Genomic DNA, 26162 nt, shown 5'->3' on the forward strand with positions numbered 1-26162 from the left:
ACTAATCTCGGCAACTCTATCATATATTAGCTTTGTGCATATTTTACATTAGATTTTAATATAAAATTAATAGGAGATAATGTGTAAGAAATACTTTTCTTCTATTTCCCATCTTTAACTTGGTTTTTATTTAGTTATCCTAAATAAATATTCTTCCTAATCCCAAGGTAAGTACAGCAACCTTTTTATTTTTAAAAGCAGTTATTCTTGTGAAAAATGTATTTGCGTCCGTAGTTACAAAATTAAGTTTGATGTAATTTGAAGTCATTAACAACCTTTTGGTTTTCTGCTTTTATGTTTTAGATATGCATCTCTTACTTTTACAAAAAACAGCGATGCAAAGATAGCTGTGAAAGAAATGAATGGGATAGAAATAAATGGAAAGTCAGTAAATGTACGGCCTGTTAAAATTCTTGGAGAATATACGTCACCACTTTCCTCCAAAAATGGGAATAGAATTAGTTCGAATAATTTAGAGAAAAGCACCAACAAAGAAATCCACTCAGCCTTCTCCATTTCTAGATTGCCCAGAACTAGACCACGGCAGCTGGGATCTGAGCAAGACAGTGAGGTTTTCCCTTCCAACCAGGTTAGTGTTTTTGATAGATCCCTTAGATGGTCTTTGTATGTCATATTGCTGTAAGTAGCTTTGTAGAATAAATAACTTCAATATGCAGTCTTGAAATGGGAATGACAGCATTAATCTGAATTTTTTTTAACCTTGAATCCACCCTAACCTGGTTTTGTACAACTCCAGTTGTTCCTGGGGGGAAATCTAGATCTTTGTAGACCGAGCTAACGAAAAACTCATTTTAACTAGGCTCTTTGCCAATCCTTCACCGTCTTTTTATTACTACTCTATAAGTAACTAATTATAATTTCATCTTGATTTTTCTTTCACAGCTAACCTTATCTCATAATTGTTAAAACCATAAAGTGTAGTCACTTTATTTTCATATATTCTCATGTCTCTGTTACTGAGGTAAACACCCTGTGAAAAGTGGTAAAGTTTGCCTCGTTCAGTCTTTTCTCTCCACTGCTCAGCAAATTGCCTGGAATCCCATAGGTGTTCCATATGTTTTTTTTTTTTTTTTAATTTACATACAGTAAAATTCAATACTTTTTGGTGCCTGTAGCTTTAGACAAATGCATATAGGCAAATCAGCACCACCATAATCAAGATTCAGAACAGTTCCATCGTTCCAAAAAATTACCTGGTGCTCTGATCTGTTTCTTATTCTTAAAACTTGACCTTTTTCAAACATTATATAAATGAAATTATACTATATAGCCCTGTTAGCCTGGCTTCTTTCACTGAATGCATTTGAGATTGATCCATGTTGTTGTGTATGTTGGCATTTTATTCCTGCTCATGTTGTGTCCATTTTTATTCAGTTTATTTTATTACTGAATTTTGGTGTTTTAATATTCTGATTTTGAGTCCTTTACCAGATAGGCGATTTGCAAATAATTTTTCTCACTTTGTGCCTTGTCTTTTCATTCCGTTAACAGTGTCTTTCTCAGAATAGGGATATTTTAGTATTTATGAAGTATAATTTATTAATTTTTTTATTTATAATGTATGCTTTTAGTGTTGTAGCTAAGAAATCTTAGCATAATCCAAGGTCACAGAGATTTTCAGTTAATTTTTATATATTGTTTCTAGTATTTGTTGAGGTCGTTATTGCTTATTTGCATTTGTTTCTGTTTTGCATATGGAATAGTTCCAGCATCATTTGTTGAAAAGATGATCCTATTTCTGTTGAATTACCTTTGCGCCTTGGTCAAAAATCAATTGACCATGTTTGTGTGAGTCTATTTCTAGACTGGAACTGTTTTGTTGAACTGTTTTGTCTCTTTCCACCCGTAGTACACTGCCTTCATTACTGTAGCCTCATAGTAAGTTTTGAAATCAGGTAGAATGAGTCCTCTAACTTTATTCTTTTTCAGAGTTATTGTGGCTATTTAGTCTCTTCGCCTTGCTGTATACTTTTATAATTCACCTATCTACAAAAAAAAAAAAAAAATCCTACTTGGATTTTTGCTGGGATTATTTTGAATCCATAGATCAGCACAAGAATCAATACTTGTTGAATAAATGAATATAATTTTTTCCCTTAATAAGAGAAAGGGATCTCTTCTAACTGTGTCCTTTATCCAGTCCTTTCCTCATTCCTGGAGTTACCACATTCCTTTTCTATACCATTAGCAACTCCACTTCCACTCACAGACCTTAGCCTCTACTCAAAGTCAGGCACAGCCCTTCCTAATCCTGACAGGATTTTCACTTGACTTTGCATTCCTCTAACAAATAAGCATTCATCCTTATTTGTCCTGTGGTTTTTTTTGTTTTGTTTTGGGGAGTTTTTTGGTTTTGTTTTTTTGTTTTGTTTTGTTTTGTTTGTTTGAGACAGAGTCTCACTCTGTCGCCCAGGCTGGAGTGCAGTGGCGCAATCTCAGTTCACTGCAACCTCTGCCTCCTGGGTTCAAGCAATTCTCCTTCCTCTGCCTCCTGAGTAGCTGGGATTATAGGAACCTACTACCTTGCCTGGCTAATTTTTTTGTGTTTTTAGTACAGATTTGGTTTCACCATGTTGGCCAGGCTCATCTTGAATTCCTGACCTCAAGTCATCTGCTCGCCTCAGCCTCCCAAAATGCTGGGATTACTGGCCTGAGCCACCACACCCAGCCTGTCCTATGTTTTTATTGCCAAAGTTCTCAATCAAGTAGGTTATATTCAATGTCTGTTTCTTTTCTTCTCTGTTGTCCTGATAATCTGACTTCAGTCTCTAAAATTTTACCTAAACGGCCCTTTTCATAAGGCACTAGTGACCTTTTATTTGTCTTTCCCTCATCTGCCTTCCTCTTGACTACTTTGCCTGTTTGACACTGTTCATCCCTTTCTTGAAACTTTTCCTTTCATCTCAGTGACCCTTCATGTGTGGGATTGATTTACTTGGTACATAGCCTCAATCTACAGCAGGAAGGAAGGAAACAAAGTGCAGCGAAGCTGCGTGGGGCCCTGAGCTGTAGGTGTGGGATCTGTGGCTCTCGCTTTCCTCCTTGTGTAGCACATGTGGTCTCCTGCCTCTGCTCTCCGTGTGCTTATTCCCCTTATTCCCCTTTCTCTACACACTGCTTTTCTCTGCTCATGACTGCTTTCTTCCCCCATTTGGCTTTGTTTTGCTTGATTCTAACTCTATATGTTCAATTCAAGTCCCTGTGATCTGATTAATTCATTTGCTTCATGTTCTAATTTCAGTCTTTTTTTTTTTTTTTTTTTTTTCCTGAGACAGGGTCTCACTCTGTCACCAGGCTGGGGTGCAGTGGCACAACCACAGCTCACTGTAGCCTCAAAGTCCTGGGCTCAAGCAATCCTCCCACCTCAGCTTCCCAAGTAGCTGGGACTGCAGGTGTGTCATCATGTCCAGCTAATTTTTGTATTTTTCTGTAGAGACCAGGTCGTGCTATGTTGCCCAGGCTGGTCCCAAACTCCCGTCCTCAAGTGATCCTTCCACCTTGGCCTCCCAAAGTGCTGGGATTGCAGGCGTGAGCCACCACACCCTGCTAATTCCACATGCTTTAGACAGGAAATTGAATTGATCCAGGCTGTGATTTTGATGTTCATTAGCTCAGGCAGCAACACTCTTGATCCTGTCAGCTGTGGCAGTGGGCCATGGGGTTGGGAGAGGGATGTTATAAAGAGGGCCATACGGGCTATTGGTAGGAGTATGTGGATCAGGAAGTTCCTGTAACCATCTTTGTTAAACTATACTCCAAGTTCTCTTTCCTTTCTGGCAATTTCTTGTTCCATTGTTCTTTTTCTGATACTCCACATTTATTTATTCTATTCATTCATTTAGAAAATATTGATTATCTACAATGAGAAGCAGAATCATAGTGATTAATAAACACTCTTAGATTCATAACCTGGCTCTGCCACTTACTCACCATGTGACTCTGGAAAAGTAACCTAACCTTTCCATTTCTGAGCTTCCTTATCGTAAAATGGAGATAACAGCCATTACCTCACAAATGTTGATGAGTTTAAATGAGCTTACCACAGAAAAATTTTTAGAACAGTGCCTACCTTGGTAGATGTACCCAGAAAACATTAGCTGTTGTTGTTATTACTTACCAATAATTTGACTTCTTTCTTAGAGAGCATATTCTTTCTTGGAGAGCACTCACTTCAACTGTCACTTAAACTATTGTATCCCAAACTTTTTATTTATTAAACAAATAGTTATTACATACCAACTGTGTACACTATTCTAGGCACTGGGAAAGCAACAATGAACAAAACAGACAAAAATCTGTGCTCTTAAGGAGCTTAAATCTAGTGAGGGAGTTGAGGCAATAAACAAGCAAGTGAAAGATATAACGTTCTGATGTAAAAGGTCCAGTATATTATGTCTCTTGCCCTGACTTCATCGAGGCTTTAAAGTCTGAATCCTTCCTTTGTTGAACTCTTATGGTATTTACAGTGGTTTTCTACAATTTATAGCCTACTTGCATTGTTAACAGTAACTAATTGGTCATTTCAATTTTGTCTCTTCGCAAATGGAGAGGGCTCTGTTTTATATCACTATAGTTTTTCCCACGCAGCATATACTGCACTTCTGGGCATACAGTTTGTATTCATCACATACGGCATATAGTAAATATGATGTAAAATATCTCTAATTACTGTGTAGCCTTTTTTAGGTTGGTTAAGAGAATTAAGCCTTAATGCCCTAAGCCTAAAACGTTTATTTAATGAATGAATCTCTCTCCTGTGCATCTAAAATGAAACTAGTTATATCCTATCTTTGGGAGAATTGAGAAAGTAGTTACATCATTTTCTGTGTTCTATGGTTTAGATGAGAAATCTGGTTGAGAAAGGCTTATTTAGACATAACCTCGTATACTTTATCAGAAAGAAAAAATGTTGGGTGTGTTTTGTAGTATATGGCCCTGAAACATAGCCCAAGTAAATGCAATTGATACAAATAATCCCAAGTTAAAGTAAACTTTTAAGGAGTTTTTATTTTATTATTTTAATTTTCAAATATATTATTATTGAATAAGCTGTATTGTCTTTATGTAATGGTCCTTACTGATTTTAAGAAAACTTTTTAAATGCTTATTTAGGGTGTCAAGAAGAATTGTAAGCAGATTGAATCTGCTAAATTATTACCTGATACACCTGTTCAATTCATACCTCCAAATACATTGAACCTTCGTAGCTTTACCAAGATCATAAAGAAACTGGCTGAACTGCATCCAGAAGTCAGCAGGTAATAACCAAAATTATATTTTAACTGGTTTAAAACTTTTGTGTAAAAATACAGTTCAAGTTAATAACTTAGATATATTCAGAATGTGTTCCTTTGGAAAAGACAAATAAATACTCATGTATGTTTTCCTTTTGCATAGAGACCATATTATAAATGCGCTTCAGGAAGTGAGAATAAGACATAAAGGTTTTCTGAATGGCTTATCTATTAATACTATCGTGGAGATGACTTCATCTCTTCTGAAAAACTCTGCTTCCAGTTAGGAATTCAAAAAACAATAAAGAGGTAAAGCAACCATATTCTTTCATATTTGAATATTACTTAAAATCTATAAGCTATTGATTTCATTTTATTTTTACATAAAAAAATTAAATTTAAAATAATAATATAATCACAAAATAACATGAAGTTTTAAAACAAGCATACTGTAATTAACTACTAATGCAAAACTAATTACCCTAAAATTGACTGGCTTAAACAACACTCATAAACTCACATTTTGCAGATCAGGATTCAGGGGTGACTTAGTCAGGTGGTTTTAGCTCAGGGTTTTTCATGTTGCAGTCAAGATGTTGGCCTGGACTGTAGTCATTCAGAGGCTTCACTGAGACCAGAGGATCTGCTTCTCAGGAGGCTCATTCACATGTCTGTTGGCAAGAGGCCTCAGTTCCTCACCACACAGGCCCTTCCATAAGGCTCTTCAACTGTCTTTGCATCATGGCAGCTGGCTTCCCCTAAGCAAGAGAGAGAGAGCAAGATGGAAGCTGCATTGTCTTGTATTATCTACCCTCAGTAGTCGCAGATACTGCAGTTTTTACATATCAAAGGTTTGTGGCAACCCTGCATCAAGCAAGTCTATCAGCACCATTTTCCAACAATGTGTACCCACTTTGTGTCACATTTTGGTAATTCATACAACATTTCAAACTCTTTTATGACGCCTGTTATGGTGATTGTGATCAGTGATCTTTGGTTAGTATTGTAATTATTTTTGGGCACTTTGAACTGCACCCATATAAAACAGCAACTTTTATAAATGTGTGTGTTCTGATCACTCTATTCATTGGCTGTTTCCCCATCTCTTTCCCTCTCTTTGGTCCTCCCTATTCCTTGAGACACAATACTGAAATTAGGCCAACTGATAACCCTACAATGACCTGTTAGTATTCCAGTGAAAGAAAGAGTCACATGCTCACTTTAAATCGAAAGCTAGAAATGATTAAGCTTAGTGAGGAAGGCATGTCAAAAGCCAAGACAGGCTGAAAACTAGGCCTTTTGTACCAGTTAGCCACGTGGTTCATTGTTGTGAAGCCAATGAGGAAAAGTTCTTGATGGAGATTACAAATGCTACTCCAGTGGACACAAGAATGATAACAAAGTGAAACAACCTTATTGCCAATATGGTGAAAATTTTAGTAGTCTATATAGAAGATCATAGCAGCCACAACGTTGCCTTAAGCCAAAGCCTAATCAGAGCAAGGACCTCTTTTCCATTATTTGAAGGTGATGAGAGAGGAGAGGAAGCTGAGGAAGGAAAGTGTGAAGCTAACAGAAGGTTAGGTTAGTTCATGAGGTTTAAAGAAATAAGCCATCTATTTTTTTTTTTTCCTGAGATTTTGGTGCACCCATCACCCAAGCCCTGAGCAGTGTATACTATACCCAACGTGTAGTCTTCTATCCTTCACCTCACTCCCACCCTTTCTTCCAGTCCCCAAAGTCCAATGTATCATTCTAAGAAGTCGTCTTTGTAACAAAAGTACAATGTGAAGCAGCAAATGCTGATGGAGAAGCTGTAGCAAGATGCCCAGAAGATCTAGGTTAGATAATTGATGACGGTAGCCACACTAAACAGCAGATTTTCAGTGTAGAAGAAACAGCCATCTACTGAAAGTAGATGCCATCTGGGAGTTTCACAGCTTGAGAGGAAAAGTCAATTCCTAGTTTCAAAGGACAGGCAGGCTCTCTTGTTAGGGGCTAATGCAGCTGTTGACTTTAAGTTCAAGCTGATGCTCATTTACCATTCTGAAAATCTAAGGGCCCTTAGGAATTAACACTAAATCTACTATGCCTCCACTCTATGAATGGAACAACAAAGCCTGGATGACAACACATCTGTTTATAGCATGGAGGTTTTTTGGGTTTTGTTCTTTTTTTAGAGAGAGGGTCTTGCAGTCACCCAGGCTGGAGTGCAGTGACACAATCATAGCTCACTGCAACCCTAAACTCCTGGACTCAAAAGATCCTCCTGCCTCAGTCTCCTAAGTGCTAGAACTACAGTAGGTGCACGCCACCATGCCCTGCTACTTTCTTTTTAAATTTCAACCTTTCGGCCGAGCACAGTGGCTCACACCTGTAATCCCAGCACTTCGGGAGGCCGAGGCAGACGGATCAAGAGATCGAGACCATCCTGGCCAACATGGTGAAATCCTGTCTCTACTAAAAATACAAAAATTAGCTCGGCATGGTGGCGGGCACCTGTAGTCCCAGCTACTCGGGAGGCTGAGGCAAGAGAATCACTTGAACCTGGGAGGCAGAGATTGCAGTGAGCTGAGATCGCACCACTGCACTCCAGCCTGGCGACAGAGCAAGACTCCATCTCAAAAAAAAAAAAAATTAAACTCTTTGTAGAGACAGGGTCTCACCTATGTTGCCCAGGCTGGTCTCATATTCCTGGCCTTAAGCAATTCTCCCACATTAGCCTCCCAAAGTGCTAGGGATTACAGGCATGACCCACTGAGCCTAGCCTGTAGCATAGTTTACTGAACCCCTGGACTCAAGCAGTCCTCCTGACTCAGCCTCCCTCAGTAGCTGGGTTTACAGGCACATACCACCATGCCAGGATAATTTTTTTTTTTTTCTAGAGATGGGGTCTTACCATGTTACCCAGGCTGGTTTACTGAATCTTTTAAGCTCACCATTGAGACCTACTACTCAGAAAAAAAAAGATTTCTTTCAAAATATTATTGCTTATTGACAACGCACTTAGTCACCAAGAACTCTGATGGAGATGTAGAAGGAAATTAATGGGTTTTTTTAATGCCTGCTAACACAACATCCATTCTGCAGCCCATGGATCAAGGAGTAATTTTGACTCAAGTCTTAAATATTTAAGAAATACATTTCATAAGGTTATAGCTGCCATAGCTGATTCCGTAATGGATCTGGACAAAGTAAATTGAAAACTTTATGGAAAGGAGTCACCATTCTAGATGCCATTAAGGATATGTATTATTCATGAGAGGACGTAAAAATATCAACATTCACAAGAGTTTAGAAAAAGCTGAATCCAACTCATGGATGACTTTAAGGGGTTCAAGACTTCAGTGGAGGAAGTATGCTGATGTGGTAGACATAGCAAGACAATTCAAATTAGAAGTGGAGCCTGAAGATATGACTGAATTGCTGCAACCTCATGATAAAATTTGAATGGATGAGAAGTTCCTTATTATGGATGAGCAAAGAAAGTACTTTCTTTTTTTATTATTTGTTATTTTTGTAGAAATGGGATCTTGTTATTTTTCCCAGGCTGGTCTCAAACTTCTGGCCTCAAGCAATTCTCCCACTCAGCCTCCGAAAGTGCTGGGATTACAGGTGTAAGCCGCTGTGCCCAGCCCAGAAAATGCTTTCTTGAGATGCAGTCTACTACTGGTGAATATGCTGTGAACATTGTTGAAATAACAGCAAAGGATTTGGAATAGTACATAAACTTAGGTGATAAAGCAGTGGCAAAGTTTGAGGGGATTAAGTACCCATTCGGTGTTTAAAAAAAAAGTTTAAGGAAATTGACTCCAATTTTGAAAGAAGTTCTAATCTGGGTAAAATGCTATCATACAGAATCTCAAGCTACAGAGAAATCTCTTGTGAATGAAAGAGTCAGTTGATGCAGCAAACTTCATCGTTGTCTTATTTTAAGAAGTTGCCACAGCCACTGCAGCCTTCAGCATGACATGAGTACATCAGAGAAAAACTGCTTGAAAAATTAAAGCCTAAAAGAACTATAAAGCAGCTGGAGGGACAAAGTTTACCTTAAGAGTGCAACAGTTAGATTCACAGCTGACTCCCACTCAACAGAAGTCACCAAATAATTATCCAAGCCCAAAGCTCTAGACCCAGGAAAAGAGCCTTCAAAAATAAATGTAAAATAACTAATTATCATGCAAATTTTAAAAACTAAGATAATTTGTTACTTTAGAAGAAGCCCTACTCTAAAGAAAATACCAGAATGTTCTCTGGGAAAAAAGTGATTTTAAATGAAAGGTCAGAGGTACAGGAGAAATGAAGATCAACGAAGAGTAAATATGTGGTAGGTCTCAATCAATATTGGCGGTAGAAAACAAAAATAATGGGCCGGGCGCGGTGGCTCAAGCCTGTAATCCCAGCACTTTGGGAGGCCGAGGCGGGCGGATCACAAGGTCAGGAGATCGAGACCATCCTGGCTAACACGGTGAAACCCCGTCTCTACTAAAAATACAAGAAAATTAGCCGGGTGAGGTGGCGGGTGCCTGTAGTCCCAGCTACTCGGGAGGCTGAGGCCGGAGAATGGCGTGAACCCGGGAGGCGGAGCTTGCAGTGAGCTGAGATCCGGCCACTGCACTCCAGCCTGGGCTACAGAGCGAGACTCCGTCTCAAAAAAAAAAAAAAAAAAGAAAACAAAAATAATGATTTTTATAGGTTCTAATGTAATTAAAATACATGATAATACTAATACATAAGTTGAGAGGGGATTAAGTATTCTTACTATTCTAAACACCTTGCAGTTTGGGAAGAGAGTAAGATGCTCTGTGTTGGGGGTACTCAAGACCACCCAAGCTTCATTATATGCTAGGAGGACTCACGTAACTCAGGACATAGATGTGTTCATGGCTATGATTTATTACAGCAACAAAATATGAAGCAAAATCAGCAAAGGGAAAAGGTACATAAGGTGAAGTCTGGAGGAAACAAGCTTCCAAGAGTCCTCTTCCAGTGGAATCACACAAGATGTGCTTAATTTCAATGAATTGTGACACCTATAAAATGTTGTCTACCAGGGAAACTCATTGAAGACTCAGTGCCCAAGGATTTTACTGGGGGTTGGTCATGTAGTTGCCCTCTGCCTAGCACATACTGTAGCTCCAGGCTGTCAGGGAGCAGCAATTCAGCATAAACCACACTGTTTGTATAGCAGTTTTAGTATAATGAGGCACTCATCACTTCTGGAAATGGTGGGAACCCCCACCCCAAAATCCCAAGTTCCTAGATACCAGCCAGGGGCCAACCTTGCAAGCAGGTCTTTCTAAGGATGGCAGTCTCAGGACTGCTACATTAATTATTTTTCTACACATATGCCAGTTGATATCAGAACAAAGAATCCATGTTGTAAATTTGGGGGCAATTACTAAAAGAACAATTTTTTGTGGGGGGGGGGTTGTTTGTTTTTGTTTTTTGTTTTGAGATGGAGTCTCGCTTGGTCGCCCAGGCTGGAGTACAGTGGCACGATCTCAGCTCGCTGCAACCTCTGCCTCCCGGGTTCAAGCGATTCTTCTGCCTCAGCCTCCCAAGTAGCTGAGACTACAGGCATCCGCCACCATGCCCAGCTAATTTTTGTATTTTTAGTAGAGACGGGATTTCACCATGTTGGCCAGGATGGTCTTGATCTCTTGACCTCGTGATCCATCCGCCTCGACCTCCCAAAATGCTAGGATTACAGGCATGAGCTACCGTGCCCAGGCCCTAAAAGAACAATTTTCAAAAGCATATGGAAAATGAAGTTGGACCTTTACCTTACACCATATCCGAAAATCAACTAAAATGAATCAACAACTTGAACATGAGTTAAAATTATAAAACTCTTAGAAGAAAACAGTGGAAAACTTTCGCAGCATTGGATTTAGCGCTGATTTGGATATGGCAACAAAAGCATGGACAACAAAAGAAAAGATACATATATTAGACTTCATCAAAATCAAAAACTTGAACATCAAAGGACACTATCGAAAGAGTGAAAAGGCAGCCCACAGATTGAGAAAATATTTATAAATCATATATCTGATAAGGGGTTAATACCCAGAATAGGCTGGGGAGGAGGTGGCTCACACCAGTAATCCCAACATTTTGGGAGGCAGAGGCAGGCAAATCACTTGAGGCCAGGAATTCAAAACCAGCCTGGGAAACATGGTAAAACCCCATCTCCACAAAAAATATGAAAATTAGCCAAGCATGATAGCACATACCTATTGTCCTAGCTACTCAGGAGGCTGAAGTGAAGGATCCCTTGAGCCTGGGAGGCAGAAGTTGCAGTGAGCTGAGTTTACGCCACTGCACTCCAGCTTGGGTGATAGAGCAAGACTATCTCATAAATAAATAAATAAAATAAGTAAGTAAAACAGGCACACAAACCAATGGAACAGAATAGAAAAACTCAGAAAATAATGCACACTTACAACAATCTGATCTTCAACAAAGTCAACAAAAACAGGCAATGGAGAAAGGACTCCCTATATTCAATAAATGGTGCTGGGAAAACTGGTTAGCCATATGCAGAAGACTGAAACTAGACCCCTTCCTTACACCATATACAAAAATCAACTCAACATGGATTAAAGACTTAAATGTACAGTCTAAGACTTATAAAAACCCTTGAAGAAAAACCTAAGAATTACCATTCTGGACAGTAGGACAATTACATTCTGGCCAAGATTTCATGATGAAGATGCCAAAAGCAATTACAACAAAAACAAAAATTGACAAGTGGGACCTAATTAAACTAAAGAACTTGTGCACAGCAAAAGAAACGGTCACCAGAGTAAACAGATAACCCACAGAATATGAGAAAATATTTGCAAACTGTGCATCTGACAAAAGTCTAATATCCAGAATCTGTAAGGAACTTAACAGGGAAAAAAAAAAAAACCATTAAAAAATGGGTGAAGGACGTGAACAGACATTTCTCAAAAGAATACATTCACCTGGCCAACAAGCATATGAAAAAATGCTCAGTATCACTAATCATTGGAGAAATGCAAGTCAAAACCACAAGATACCATCTTATACCAGTCAGAATGGCTATTATTAAATAAAGTCAAAAAATAACAGATGCTGACAAGGTTGTAGAGAAAAGGGAATGCCTATGCACTGTTGGTGGGAATATAAATTAGTTCAGTCATTGTGGAAAGCAGTTTGGTAATTCCTCAAAGAATTTAAAACAGAACTACCATTCGGGCCAGCAATCCCATTGTTGAATATATGCCCAAAGGAATGTAAATCATTGTACCATAAAGATACATGCATGTGTATACTTATCACAGCACTATTCACAATAGCAGAGACATGAAATCAACCTAAATGCTCATCAGTGGTAGACTGGATAAAGAGAAGTGTATGTATACACTATGGAGTACTATGCAGCCATAAAAAAGAACGAGATGATGTGCTTTGCAGCAGTATGGATGAAGCTAGAGGCCATTATCAAGCAAACTAATGCAAAAACAGAAAATCAAATACCACGTGTTCTCATTTATAAATGGGAGCTAAACTTTGAGTACATATGGACAAAGAAGGGAACAGCAGACACTGGAGCCTACTTAAGGGTAGATGGTAGGAGGATGGTAAGGATCAAAAAACTACCTATCTGGTACCACGCTTATTAACTGGATGATGAAATAATCTATATGCTAAACCCCACATGTAAATTATATATATATAATGAACCTGCACATATGCCCCTGAAACTAAAATAGAAGTTTAAAATAAAATATCTTATTTTTCTTTATCAAAATAAAATTAGAGGCATGTGAAAGAAATATTAGAGTTAAAATGATTGCTAGATACAAAGACAGTACACAAAAATTAATTGCAATTCTCACTATCCATGATGTAAGAAAAATGAAATTTGTTAAAAGATATTATAGTACCATTAAAAACAAGGGCCTAGGAATGTATTTAACAAAAGATACTCAACAATCATTGTTGATTTCTCCTTTCTTTTGATTCTAGAACTTCCTTGGATAGTGTGTCTCCTCCTTCAGAGAATGTTCTACAGCACTTAGGAAAAAGTAGTAATAACAAGATGATGTAATTAGGTTGTGTAAATGGGCTAAGCTGTTAAAATATTCTACTTCATAGCCCTCCTTTAAAATCGAGCAGCAGTTGTCTATACAATATTAAGATCTCTGTTTGTTTAAAGTTAAAATATAATTTTAATAAGTTTTAAAATTTTTTATTTCAATCTTGTTGTTTAGAACATCAAGGTGCGTATTTGGGATCTAAAGAAATGGTCTTGTCCATTTTAAAAACCTTTATTAAGTCACTTTTAAAATATACTGACCAAGAAAGAGGTTTGTTGTTATATCAATGTTTGTGAAATGATTTCCATACATGAAAAAAGGTAATTTACCTGAACTTTATCTTAAGACTCTTATATTGGATTATAGGATAACAGATAAACTGTATAGATACATTCAGAATCATACAACATTTTGGAATGTGTATACTTTCAGGCTTCCAAGATAATTAAATTACGTCATGATACATTTCATGCATTTTTATGACTTCAGTATAAAACATTCAGGTGCGTTAGCCATTTTCGCTGGGAAGGGTAAACTTGTATGTGCTTTGGTACTTAAATTTAAATGTTCCCTATAGTGCTTGCATTCATTTTGTGAAAAGTTCTGTTGTATTGTTACAACAATTTTCAAAGGCTAATTTTATGCCTTATCTGATAGAAATATAGAATAGATGGTTCTTTAATTGCTTACTTTTTGAAAGTAATATAATATTTAAGTTGCATTTTTATTAATAGTAAGGTTAACATTTAAGTCTGCATTTTCTTTAAATGTTTTAAATGTTTATAACATTCAATGTTTAGTTGGTGTTACTTGATTAAAAATTAGCCATTTAACGTTTATATTTGATGTATTTGTATTTAATAAAGGCATCTAATCTGTAGTACCACTGTCAATTTAATGCTTTCTTCGGGTTCAGTGGCATTTTTTTTCCCAGAATAACAAATATTCTTTATTTATTTTATTTTATTTATTTTAATTGCCAAATAGTAGTTGTACATATTCATGGGGCATATAGTAATATTTTCATATATATAATGTATTGTAATCAAATCAGAGTAGTTAGCATATTTATCAATTCAAGCATTTATCATTTGTTTGTCTTGGGAACATTCAATATCCTACTTGTAGCTATTTGAAATTACATCATATGTTATTTATTATAGCCATCCTATAGTGGTACAGAACGCTAGAACTCATTCCTCCTATGTAGCTGTGATTTTGTATCCTTACACAAATCTCTCCCACAAATCTCTCCCTATCTTCCCCTTCCCAGTCTTTAGTATCCTTTGTTCTACCTTTTATTTCTATGATATCAACTTTTCTTTAACTTCCATGTGAGTAAGAACATACAGTGTTTAACTTTCTGTTCCTGGCTTATTTCACTTAACATAATGTCTGCCAGTTCCATCTATTGCCACAAATGACAGGTTTCATTCTTTTTTATTCCATTGTGTATATGTACTACATTTTATGTATCCATTCATCTGTTGTTGGACATCTAGGTTAATTCCATGTCTTGGCTGTTGTGAATAGTGCCATACCACTCTCTCTCTCTCTCTCTCTCTCTCTCTATATATATATATATATATATATACACACACACACACACACACACACACTTATATATATATACTTTCAGTTCTAGGCTACATGTGCACAATGTGCAGGTTTGTTACATATGTATACATGTGCCATGTTGGTGTGCTGCACCCATTAACTCATCGTTTACATTGGGTATATCTCCTAATGCTATCCTTCCCCCCCTCCCCCCACCCCACTATAGGCCCCGGTGTGTGATGTTCCCCACCCTGTGTCCAAGTGTTCTCATTGTTCAGTTCCCACCTATGAGTGAGAACATGAGGTGTTTGGTTTTCTGTCCTTGCAATAGTTTGCTCAGAATGATGGTTTCCAGCTTCATCCATGTCACTACAAAGGACACGAACTCATCCTTTTTTATGGCTGCATAGTATTCCATGGTGTATATGTGCCACATTTTCTTAATCCAGTCTACCATTGATGGACATTTGGGTTGGTTCCAAGTCTTTGCTATTGTGAATAGTGCTGCAATAAACATATGTGTGCATGTATCTTTATAGCAGCTTGATTTATAATCCTTTGGGTATATGCCCAATAATGAGATGGCTGGGTCAAATGGTATTTCTAGTTCTAGATCCTTGAGGAATCACCACACTGTCTTCCACAATGGTTGAACTAGTTTACAGTCCCACCAACAGTGTAAAAGTGTTCCTATTTCTCCACATCCTCTCCAGCACCTGTTGTTTCCTGACTTTTTAATGATTGCCATTCTAACTGGTGTGAGATGGTATCTCATTGTGGTTTTGATTTGCACTTCTCTGATGGCCAGTGATAATAAGCATTTTTTCATGTGCCTCTTGGCCGCATAAATGTCTTATTTTGAGAAGGGTCTGTTCATATCCTTTACCCACTTTTTGATGGGGTGGTTTGATTTTTTCTTGTAAATGTGTTTAAGTTCTTTGTAGATTCTGGATATTAGCCCTTTGTCAGATGGGTAGATTGTAAAAATTTTCTCCCATTCTGTAGGTTGCCTGTTCACTCTGATGGTAGTTTCTTTTGCTGTGCAGAAGCTCTTTAGTTTAATTAGACCCCATTTGTCAGTTTTGGCTTTTGTTGCCATTGCTTTTGGTGTTTAGTCATGAAGTCCTTGCCCATGCCTATGTCCTGAATGGTATTGCCTAGGTTTTCTTCTAGGGTTTTTATGGTTTTAGGTCTAACATTTAAGTCTTTAATCCATCTTGAATTAATTTTTGCATATGGTATAAGGAAGGAATCCAGTTTCAGCTTTCTACATATGGCTAGCCAGTTTTCCCAGCACCATTTACTAAATAGGGAATCCTTTCCCCATTTCTTGTTTTTGTCAGGTTTGTCAAAGATCAGATGGTTGTAGATGTGTGGTATTATTTCCAAGGGCTCTATTCTGTTCCATTGGTCTATATCTCTTGTTTTGGTACCAGTACTCTGTTGTTTTGATTACTGTAGCCTTGTAGTATAGTTTGAAGTCAGGTAGCGTGATGCCTCCAGCTTTGTTCTTTTGACTTAGGATTGTCTTGGCAATGTGGGCTCTTTTTTGGTTCCATATGAACTTTAAAATAGTTTTTTCTAATTCTGTGAAGAAAGTCATTGGTAGCTTGATGGGCATGGCATTGAATCTATAAATTACCTTGGGCAGTATGGCCATTTTCACAATATTGGTTCTTCCTATCCATGAGCATGGAATGTTCTTCCATTTGTTTGTGTCCTCTTTTATTTCGTTGAGCAGTGATTTGTAGTTCTCCTTGAAGAGGTCCTTCACATCCCTTGTAAGTTGGATTCCTAGGTATTTTATTCTCTTTGAAGCAATTGTGAATGGGAGTTCACTCATGATTTGGCTCTCTGTCTGTTATTGGTATATAAAAATGCGTGTGATTTTTGCACATTAATTTTGTATCCTGAGACTTTGCTGAAGCTGCTTATCAGCTTAAGGAGATTTTGGGCTGGGACGATGGGGTTTTCTAAATATACAATCATGTCATCTGCAAACAGGGACAATTCGACTTCCTCTTTTCCTAATTGAATACCCTTTATTTCTTTCTCTTACCTGATTGCCCTGGCCAGAACTTCCAACACTATGTTGAATAGGAGTGGTGTGAGAGGGCATCCCAGTCTTATGCCAGTTTTCAAAGGGAATGCTTCCAGTTTTCGCCCATTCAGTATGATACTGGCTGTGGGTTTGTCGTAAATAGCTTTTACTATTTTGAGATACGTCCCATCAATACCTAGTTTATTGAGAGTTTTTAGCATGAAAAGCTGTTGAATTTTGTCAAAGGCCTTTTCTGCACCTACTGAGATAATCATGTGGTTTTTGTATTTGGTTCTGTTTATATGATGGATTACATTTATTGATTTGTGTATGTTGAACCAGCCTTACATTCCAGGGATGAAGCCAACTTGATCGTGGTGGATAAACTTTTTGATGTGCTGCTAGATTCAGTTTGCCAGTATTTTACTGAGGATTTTTGCATTGATGTTCATCAGGGATATTGGTCTAAAATTCTCTTTTTTTGTTATGTCTCTGCCAGGCTTTGGTATCAGGATGATGTTGGCCTCATAAAAATGAATTAGGGAGGATTCTGTCTTTTTCTATTGATTGGGATAGTTTCAGAAGGAATGGTACCAGCTCCTCTTTGTACCTCTGGTAGAATTCAACTGTGAATCTGTCTGGTCCTGGACTTTTTTGGTTGGTAGGCTATTAATTATTGTCTCAATTTCATATCTTGTTATTGGTCTATTCAGTGATTCAACTTCTTCCTGGTTTAGTCTTGGAAGGGTGTATGTGTCCAGGAATTTATCCATTTCTTCTAGATTTTCTAGTTTATTTGCGTAGAGGTGTTTGTAGTATTCTCTCATGGTAGTTTGTATTTCTGTGGGATTGGTGGTGATATCCCCTTTATCATTTTTTGTTGTGTCTATTTGATTCTTCTCTCTTTTCTTCTTTATTAGTCTTGCTAGTGGTCTATCAATTTTGTTGATCTTTTCAAAAAACCAGCTCCTGGATTCATTGATTTTTTGAAGGGTTTTTTTTGTCTCTGTCTCCTTCAGTTCTGCTCTGATCTTAGTTATGTCTTGCCTTCTGCTAGAAGGCATTTTGAATGTGTTTGCTGTTGCTTCTCTAGTTCTTTTAATTGTGATGTTTAGGGTGTCAATTTTAGATTTTTTCTGCTTTCTCTTGTGGGCATTTAGTGCTATAAATTTCCCTCTACATACTGCTTTAAATGTGTTCCAGAGATTCTGGTATGTTGTGTCTTTGTTCTCATTGGTTTCAAAGAACATCTTTATTTCTGCCTTCATTTCGTTATGTATCCAATAGTCATTCAGGAGCAACTTGTTCAGTTTCCACGTAGTTGAGCGGTTTTGAGTGAGTTTCTTAATCCTGAGTTCTAGTTTGATTGCACTGTGGTCTGAGAGACAGTTTGGTTTTTTTTGTTTGTTTGTTTGTTTTTTTGGTTTTTTGTTTTTTTTTTTTTTGAGACAGAGTCTCGCTCTGTCGCCCAGGCTGGAGTGCAGTGGCGCGATCTCGGCTCACTGCAAGCTCCGCCTCCCGGGTTCACGCCATTCTCCTGCCTCAGCCTCCCGAGTAGCTGGGACTACAGGTACCCGCCACCGTGCCCGGCTAATTTTTTCTATTTTTAGTAGAGACGGGGTTTCACCATGGTCTCGATCTCCTGACCTTGTGATCCGCCCGCCTCGGCCTCCCAAAGTGCTGGGATTACAGGCGTGAGCCACCGCGCCCGGCCGAGACAGTTTGTTATAATTTCCATTCTTTTACATTTGCTGAAGAGTGCTTTACTTCCAACTATGTGGTCAGTTTTGGAATAAATGTGATGTGGTGCTGAGAAGAATGTATATTCTGTTGATTTGGGGTGGAGAGTGCTGTAGATGTCTATTAGGTCCACTTGGTGCGGAGCTGAGTTCAATTCCTGGATATCCTTGTTAACTTTCTGTCTCGTTGATCTGTCTAATGTTGACAGTGGGGTGTTAAAGTCTCCCATTATTATTGTATGGGAGTCTCAGTCTCTTTGTAGGTCTCTAAGGACTTGCTCTATGAATCTGGGTGCTCCTGTATTGGGTACATATATATTTAGTATAGTTAGCTCTTGTTGAATTGATCCCTTTACCATTATGTAATGGCTTTCTTTGTCTCTTTTGATCTTTGATGGTTTAAAGCCGGTTTTATCAGAGACCAGGATTGCAACCCCTGCTTTTTTTTGTTGTTTTAAATTTGCTTGGTAGATCTTCCTCCATCCCTTTATTTTGAGCCTATGTGTGTCTCTGCATGTGAGATGGGTCTCCTGAATACAGCACACTGATGGGTCTTGACTCTCTATCCAATTTGCCAGTCTGTGTCTTTTAATTGGAACATTTAGCCCATTTACATTTAAGGTTAATATTGTTATGTGTGAACTTGATCCTGTCTTTATGATATTAGCTGGTTATTTTGCTCATTAGTTGATGCAGTTTCTTCCTAGCATCGATGGTCTTTACAATTTGGCATGGTTTTGCAGTGGCTGGTAACAGTTGTTCCTTTCCATGTTTAGTGCTTCCTTCAGGAGCTCTTGTAAGGCAGACCTGGTGGTGACAAAATCTCTCAGCATTTGTCTGTAAAGGATTTTATTTCTCCTTCACATATGAACCTTAGTTTGGCTAGATATGAAATTCTTGGTTTAAAATTCTTTTCTTTAAGAATGTTGAATATTGGCCCCCACTCTCTTCTGGCTTGTAGAGTTTCTGCCGAGAGATCCGCTGTTAATCTGATGGGCTTCCCTTTGTGGGTAACCTGACCTTTCTCTCTGGCTGCCCTTAACATTTTTTCCTTCATTTCAACTTTGGTGAATCTGACAATTATGTGTCTTGGAGTTGCTCTTCTCAAGGAGTATCTTTGTGGTGTTCTCTGTATTTCCTGAACTTGAATGTTGGCCTGCCTCACTAGGTTGGGGAAGTTCTGGATAATACCCGAAGAGTGTCTTCCAACTTGGTTCCATTTTCCCCGTCACTTTCAGGTACACCAATCAGACGTAGATTTGGTCTTTTCACATAGTCCCATATTTCTTGGAGGCTTTGTTCATTTCTTTTTACTCTTTTTTCTCTAAACTTCTCTTCTCACTTCATTTCATTCATTTGATCTTCAATCACTGATACCCCTTCTTCTACTTGATCATATCAGCTACTGAAGCCTGTGCATGTGTCACGTAGTTCTTGTGCTATGGTTTTCAGCTCCATCAGATCACTTAAAGACTTCTCTACACTGTTTATTCTAGTTAGCCATTCATCTAATCTTTTTTCAAGGTTTTTAGCTTCTTTGCGATGGGTTCAAACATCCTCCTTTAGCTCAGAGAATTCTGTTATTACTGATTGTCTGAAGCCTTCTCTCACCTCGTCAAAGTCATTCTCTGTCCAGGTTTCTTCTGTTGCTGGTGAGGAGCTGCGTTCCTTTGGAGGAGAAGAGGTACTCTGATTTTTAGAATTTTCAGCTTTTCTGCTCTGGTTTCTCCCCATCTTTGTGGTTTTATCTACCTTTGGTCTTTGATAATGGTGACATACAGATGTTGTTTTGGTGTGGATGTCCTTTCTGTTTGTTAGTTTTCCTTGTAACAGTCAGGACCTTCAGCTACAGGTCTGTTGGAGTTTGCTGGAGGTCCACTCCAGGCCCTGTTTGCCTGGGTATCACCAGCGGATGCTGCAGAACAGCAAATATTGCACAACGGCAAATATTGTTGCCTGATCCTGTCTCTGGAAGCTTCGTCTCAAGGGGCACCCGGCCGTATGAGGTGTCAGTCAGCCCCTACCGGGAGGTGTCTCCCAGTTAGGCTACCTGGGGGTCAGGGACCCACTTGAGGAGGCAGTCTGTCCATTTTCAGATCTCAAACTCCGTGCTGGGAGAACCACTACCCTCTTCAAAGCTGTCAGACAGGGACGTTTAAGTCTGCAGAAGTTTCTGCTGCCTTTTGTTCAGCTATGCCCTGCCCCCAGAGGTGGAGTCTACAGAGGCAGGCAGGCCTCCTTGAGCTGCATTGGGCTCCGCCCAATTCGAGCTTCCCAGTTGCTTTGTTTACCTACTCAAGCCTCAGCAATGGCGGATGTCCCTCCCCCAGCCTCGCTGCCACCTGGCAGTTCAATCTCAGACTGCTGTGCTAGCAGTGAGCGAGGCTCCGTGGGTGTGGGACCCTCCAAGCCAGGTGCAGGATATAATCTCCTGGTGTGCCATTTGCTAAAGCCTTTGGAAAAGCACAGTATTAGGGTTGGAGTGTCCCAATTTTCCAGGTACCATCTGTCATGGCTTCCCTTTGCTAGAAAAGGGAATTCCCCAACCCCTTGCACTTCCTGGGTGAGGTGATGCCCTGCCCTGCTCCATGGGCTGCATCCACTGTCTTACAAGCCCCAATGAGATGAACGCAGTACCTCAGTTGGAAATGCATTACTCATGCTGGAAGTCTTCTGCATTACTCATGCTGGAAGCTGCAGACTGGAGCTGTTCCTATTCGGCCATCTTGGAACCTCTGTCTGGCATTTTCCAAGTATAAAGTAACCTACCAGTGTTGACCTGGGATATACATGAATGGTAAGGTGATACATCAAAATACTGGATTTCAAATGTTTCCTCTTTTATGGGATTTATAAAAGAATTGAATATATTTGAGAATAAAGTTTTATTTCATATATTAATTTGTCTCCAGTTATTATCAGATCCACTCCAAATGTCTACCAGGAATTGGGTTCCAGAAAGTAAAAATAACAATAATTTAAAAGGACTATATTTAATGAAACATGAAAATCATTGGCTTTAGCCATATAACAAATTAGTAAAATCCTAGTTTTACTAATTAAATTACTAAAATCCTAATTTTACTAATTAAATTTTACTAAAATTGTGGAGATTTTTCCTGTATGTTCGTTATATGGTTATTTATATTAAAAGGCTACATTCAGAGTTAGCATTGAATAAAGTAGCAACATGGAATAGGTGTTATTTTCAACATACTCCTAGAAATAAGAAGCATATCTCTAATCGTTTGTTTCTCAGAGGAATGATAAAGTAGAATTCCATTCTAGAATACATAGAGACAAAATTACTGCCTTTGATTTGGGGAAAATATAGAGTCACTTGAAATTCTAATTTTCAGCGCCAGGCATGGTGGCTCACACCTGTAATCCCAGCACTTTGGGGAGGCTGAGGTGGGCAGATCACGAGGTCAGGAATTCGAGACCAACCTGGCCAACATGGTGAAACCTCCTCTCTACTAAAAATACAAAACTTAGCCGGGCATGGTGGCATGCACCTGTAATCCCAACTACTTCGGAGGCTGAGGTGGGAGAATCACTTGAACCCAGGAGGAGGAGGTTGCAGTGAGCTGAGATCATGCCACTGAACTCTATCCTGGGCAACATCTCAGCGTGGTGGGATGGGGAGGAAAGTAATTCTAACTTTCAGGTTTTTTGAAGTAAAGTCCTATCCAAAATATAAAGGTAAAATCAGGCAGCTTTTGTAAATTAAAGGGCTTTCAGCTGTGACCAGTAAATTGACAGCTGTTACGAAGATTCCCTAGTTAAATTTAGAAAGTTGAGTTATTTTTCATGAATCTTTTGGAAACTCAAGTGAAAAATCTCTGTTTATCTTATTCTGTAAAATCTCTAACTTGATATTAGATAATTGGATAAAATTATTGTAGAATTTTAAAAGACTGGTCAAATTGTCCAAGTTTTCATATATTTTCACTAGCAAAAATTTAGATAATTTAACATACATTAGTGCTCAAAACCATTTTTCTTTCACACTGTTGTATTAGATACCAAAGAGCACTTAGCTATATCAACTAGAATATATAGATAATTAATATGTTTGGAGATAACCAGAGATTTGAAAAATTGTAAATACCATAAGATAATCAGCAAAAACAGTGGAACTAAAAATTCCCAGTTGGCTCTGCCTGATGCCAATCTATACTGGTCAAAGGAGAGATAATATGTGTGACTCAGAAGCTCAATATAACAAGTAATTTCTCTCTTAAAAAAGAGATCTCAACCAGTAATATCTATATATGGGCTTAAGTACTGCTTTTTCAGTATTGACCATTGTTACTTATTATCAAATACATATGTGGCATGTAGTAGTAACATGTTTTAACATGTGGGCAGAACAATGACCTAAAATGTCCTGTTGTCATCTGGATCCTGTGATGTGTTGTACATGACAAAGGGAAGTAAGGCTGCAGATGCAAGTAACATTATTAATTAGCCGACTTTAAGATTAGGACCTTATCCTGGATTATCTGGCTGGGCTCAATCTAATTACATGAGTCCTTAAAAGTGGTAGAGGAGGCAGAAGAGAGAACCAGAGAAATGGCATTGTGAGAACTCAACACACTCCTGCTGGCTTTGAAGACAGAACAAGGGACTGAGAGCCAGTGGACAGCCCCCAGAAGCTGGAAAAGGTGGGAAATGGGCTCCCTAGAGCCTCCAGAAGGAATGCAGCTTTGCTGAAACCCTGATTTTAGTCTAGTGAGTTCTGTCAGACTTCTTTTTTTGAGACAGAGTCTTGCTCTGTCACTCAGGCTCGAGTGCAGTGGTGCAATCTTGGCTCACTGCAACCTCCACCTCCCGGGTTCCAGTAATTCTGCCTCAGCCTCCCAAGTAGCTGGGATTACAGGCGTTCACCACTATACTCAGCTAATTTTTTGTTTTTTTGTTTGTGTGTGTGTGTGTGTGAGATGGAGTCTCACTCTGATGCCCAGGTTGGAGTGCAGTGGCATGATCTTGGCTCATTGCAACCTCCGCCTCCTGGGTTCAAGCGATTCTCCTGCCTCAGCCTCCTGAGTAGCTAGGATGTAATTACAGGCATGCACCACCACATCCATTTAATTTTTGTATTTTTAGTAGAGATGGGGTTTCGCCATGTTGGCCAGGCTGGTCTCGAACTCCTGAGGTGATCCACCTGCCTTGGCCTCCCAAAGTGCTAGTATACAGGCGTGAGCCATCGTGCCCAGCCTTTTTTTTTTAGTAGAAACGGGGTTTCACCCCATTGACTAGGCTGGTTTCAAACTCCTGACCTCAAGTGATCCACCTGCCTCAGCCTCCCAAAGTGCTAGGATTACAGGCATGAGCTACTATGCCCAGCTTGGCTCATCTTTAATATCTGCTATTTAAGAATGCAGGCTCTGAAGGGCTTTCTTTAAAGCTTTACTGCACAGGCCTAGAGTGAAGCATTTACCACGGTGTTTGGCACAGTCAAGGTTTGCTGCTGCTGCTGGTAGTGCTGTCATCTAGCAGTGTGTCATGATGCATCTTTGTTAGTAACCTTACCCTGACTTCGTTGTAATAATCTCGTTTTACTTCATTCTACTTTCTTAATTTATTTTTATTCCTCTTCTATTGATGTCTGTAACCTGCCTCAGTATTTATTAAAATAAGGCAGGCCATAGGTCGGCTTGCTAGTCAGGGGACACTTAATTACAAATGATAGAAACGTAAACTAGCAAAAGTATAAGAAAATGGAAATGAACTTACATAGTTGAATACTCCAGAAATGTATTCAGGTGAAGCTGGATATGCTTTCTTCTGGGTTGGCATCGGGCTCTTCACACATGAGGGCAAAGATGGCCACTAACAGGTTTATCTAGGTTTATCTAATTTATGTAATTCTTTGAGTTACTAATTCTAGAAAAAAATCGTGTAACTCCAGCAAAACCCCGGGGAGGACTCTGATTAGGCAAGCCTAGATGATGGGCCTGGGCTCCACAAACACCCATGAAGTGAAGGGCAGCCAGAGAACAGGAAACCTGATTCTCCAGAGAGAAGCAGAATAAGCAGGAGGCATTTTTCCTTCATTTTATAATACAAAGGCTTTGTTATACAGACTTTAATTATGTTTGTATACATAAACATATGCAGATATATATGTATACATACAAAATTTAGAAACACATTCACAGTAAGGTCACTAGCTTTGACTTTCTAAAATGCTGCCAACACTGTCAGATGCTTCAGATGTGAAGGATTCGTTTATGCCTCTCTCACACACATATCCTGAGTAATTAGGAACGGTTCCAGCATTCACTAAGAATTACTGGGAAGTAGGGGCACAGGCAATGTTAAGAGTTGGGTATATGACTGCTTATTTGACCTTTTTATTTAGCAATAGTTTTATTGCTAGTAAGTTAGGTATATATGATCTTTTCATTTAGTCTAAAATATAGTCTATATAAGTCTTAAGTAAGTCTAAAATAGTTTTAGACTTACAGAAAAGTTGCAAAAAATACCATAGGAAGTTAATGTCTGCCCTTCATTGTGCTTCCCCTAATGTTAACAACTCCTGTAACCATAGTAAAATTATCAAAACTAGGAAATTAACATTGGTGCAATACTATTAACCACAAATCTTACTCATTTTTACCAACTTTCTTCCTAATATTCTTTTTCTGTTTTAGGATCCAATCCAGTAGCCCACTTGCATTTAGTTGTTGTGTTTTCTTCATCCTCCATCCTTCATCTGTGACAGTTCCTCAGTGTTTTCTTGAGTTTCATGACTATTGTCGTGGTAGTGAATTGTTTTATCTTGACATTTGATGAGTATTAATTATTTTGTAGATGACCTCTTCATTTGGATTTATCTGATGTTTTCTCATGATTAGATTGAGCTATACGTTTTTATGAGTACCACGGAAATAACATCTCTTTCTTAGTACATCATACCTGGGGATAGTATCTTTTACAGGTGATGTTATCCTTGATCACTTTGTTAAGGTGACTTCTGCTGGGTTCCTGCACTATGAGGTTAATGGTTTTCCTTTGTAATTGAGGGAGCTCTTTGAGAGTATACAAATATGCTGCTCCTGAAACATTTGCTCACTGGTTCTAGTATTCATCAGATCTTGGCTGAAACAGTTACTCTTGTAGTGTTTGCTTAATGATGATTTTGTATGTCTCTCATCCCTTCTATATTTATTACTTGGAATTTTTCTGTAAGGAGGAGCCACACCTTCTCTGTTTATTCAGTGTTTTATATCATATGCACTTGATGTTTATTTTGTTCTGTGCATTACAATACTATTCTTTTCTTTCTTTGTTGCTCACATTTTTCCAGCATTAGCCATTAGGAGCTTCTTCAGGTTGGGGTCTGTGTCCTTTTGAAAAAGCCATTCTTTTTTAAGTTCTTATTTTCTGGCATCTCAGGATATTTTTGGCTCATCTTGTACATTCCCTGCCCCAGCACTGGACTCCACCACTTCAACAAGCTGTTTCCTTTTATTGGAGAATAGTATTTAGAAAC

The 26162-nt window shown here is 38.6% G+C and overlaps 1 protein-coding gene across 6 annotated transcripts in view; it reads left to right on the forward strand.

Moving 5' to 3' along the window:
• Positions 1-14204, forward strand: part of LOC105473831 (RNA binding motif protein 44) — a 45461-nt gene extending 31257 nt beyond the window's left edge. For all 6 annotated transcript variants that reach the window (XM_071073656.1, XM_071073658.1, XM_071073659.1 and 3 more), the window contains 4 exons: positions 304-589; positions 5134-5279; positions 5419-5564; positions 13254-14204. In XM_071073656.1, the coding sequence (XP_070929757.1) occupies positions 304-589; positions 5134-5279; positions 5419-5542 (556 nt within the window). In that variant the 3' untranslated portion in view covers positions 5543-5564; positions 13254-14204. The remainder of the gene's footprint in view (positions 1-303; positions 590-5133; positions 5280-5418; positions 5565-13253) is intronic.
• Positions 14205-26162: the final 11958 nt, after the last annotated feature.

Source organism: Macaca nemestrina, chromosome 11 (genome assembly GCF_043159975.1).
Source record: "Macaca nemestrina isolate mMacNem1 chromosome 11, mMacNem.hap1, whole genome shotgun sequence".
In the NCBI taxonomy this organism is placed as follows: Eukaryota; Metazoa; Chordata; class Mammalia; order Primates; family Cercopithecidae; genus Macaca; species Macaca nemestrina.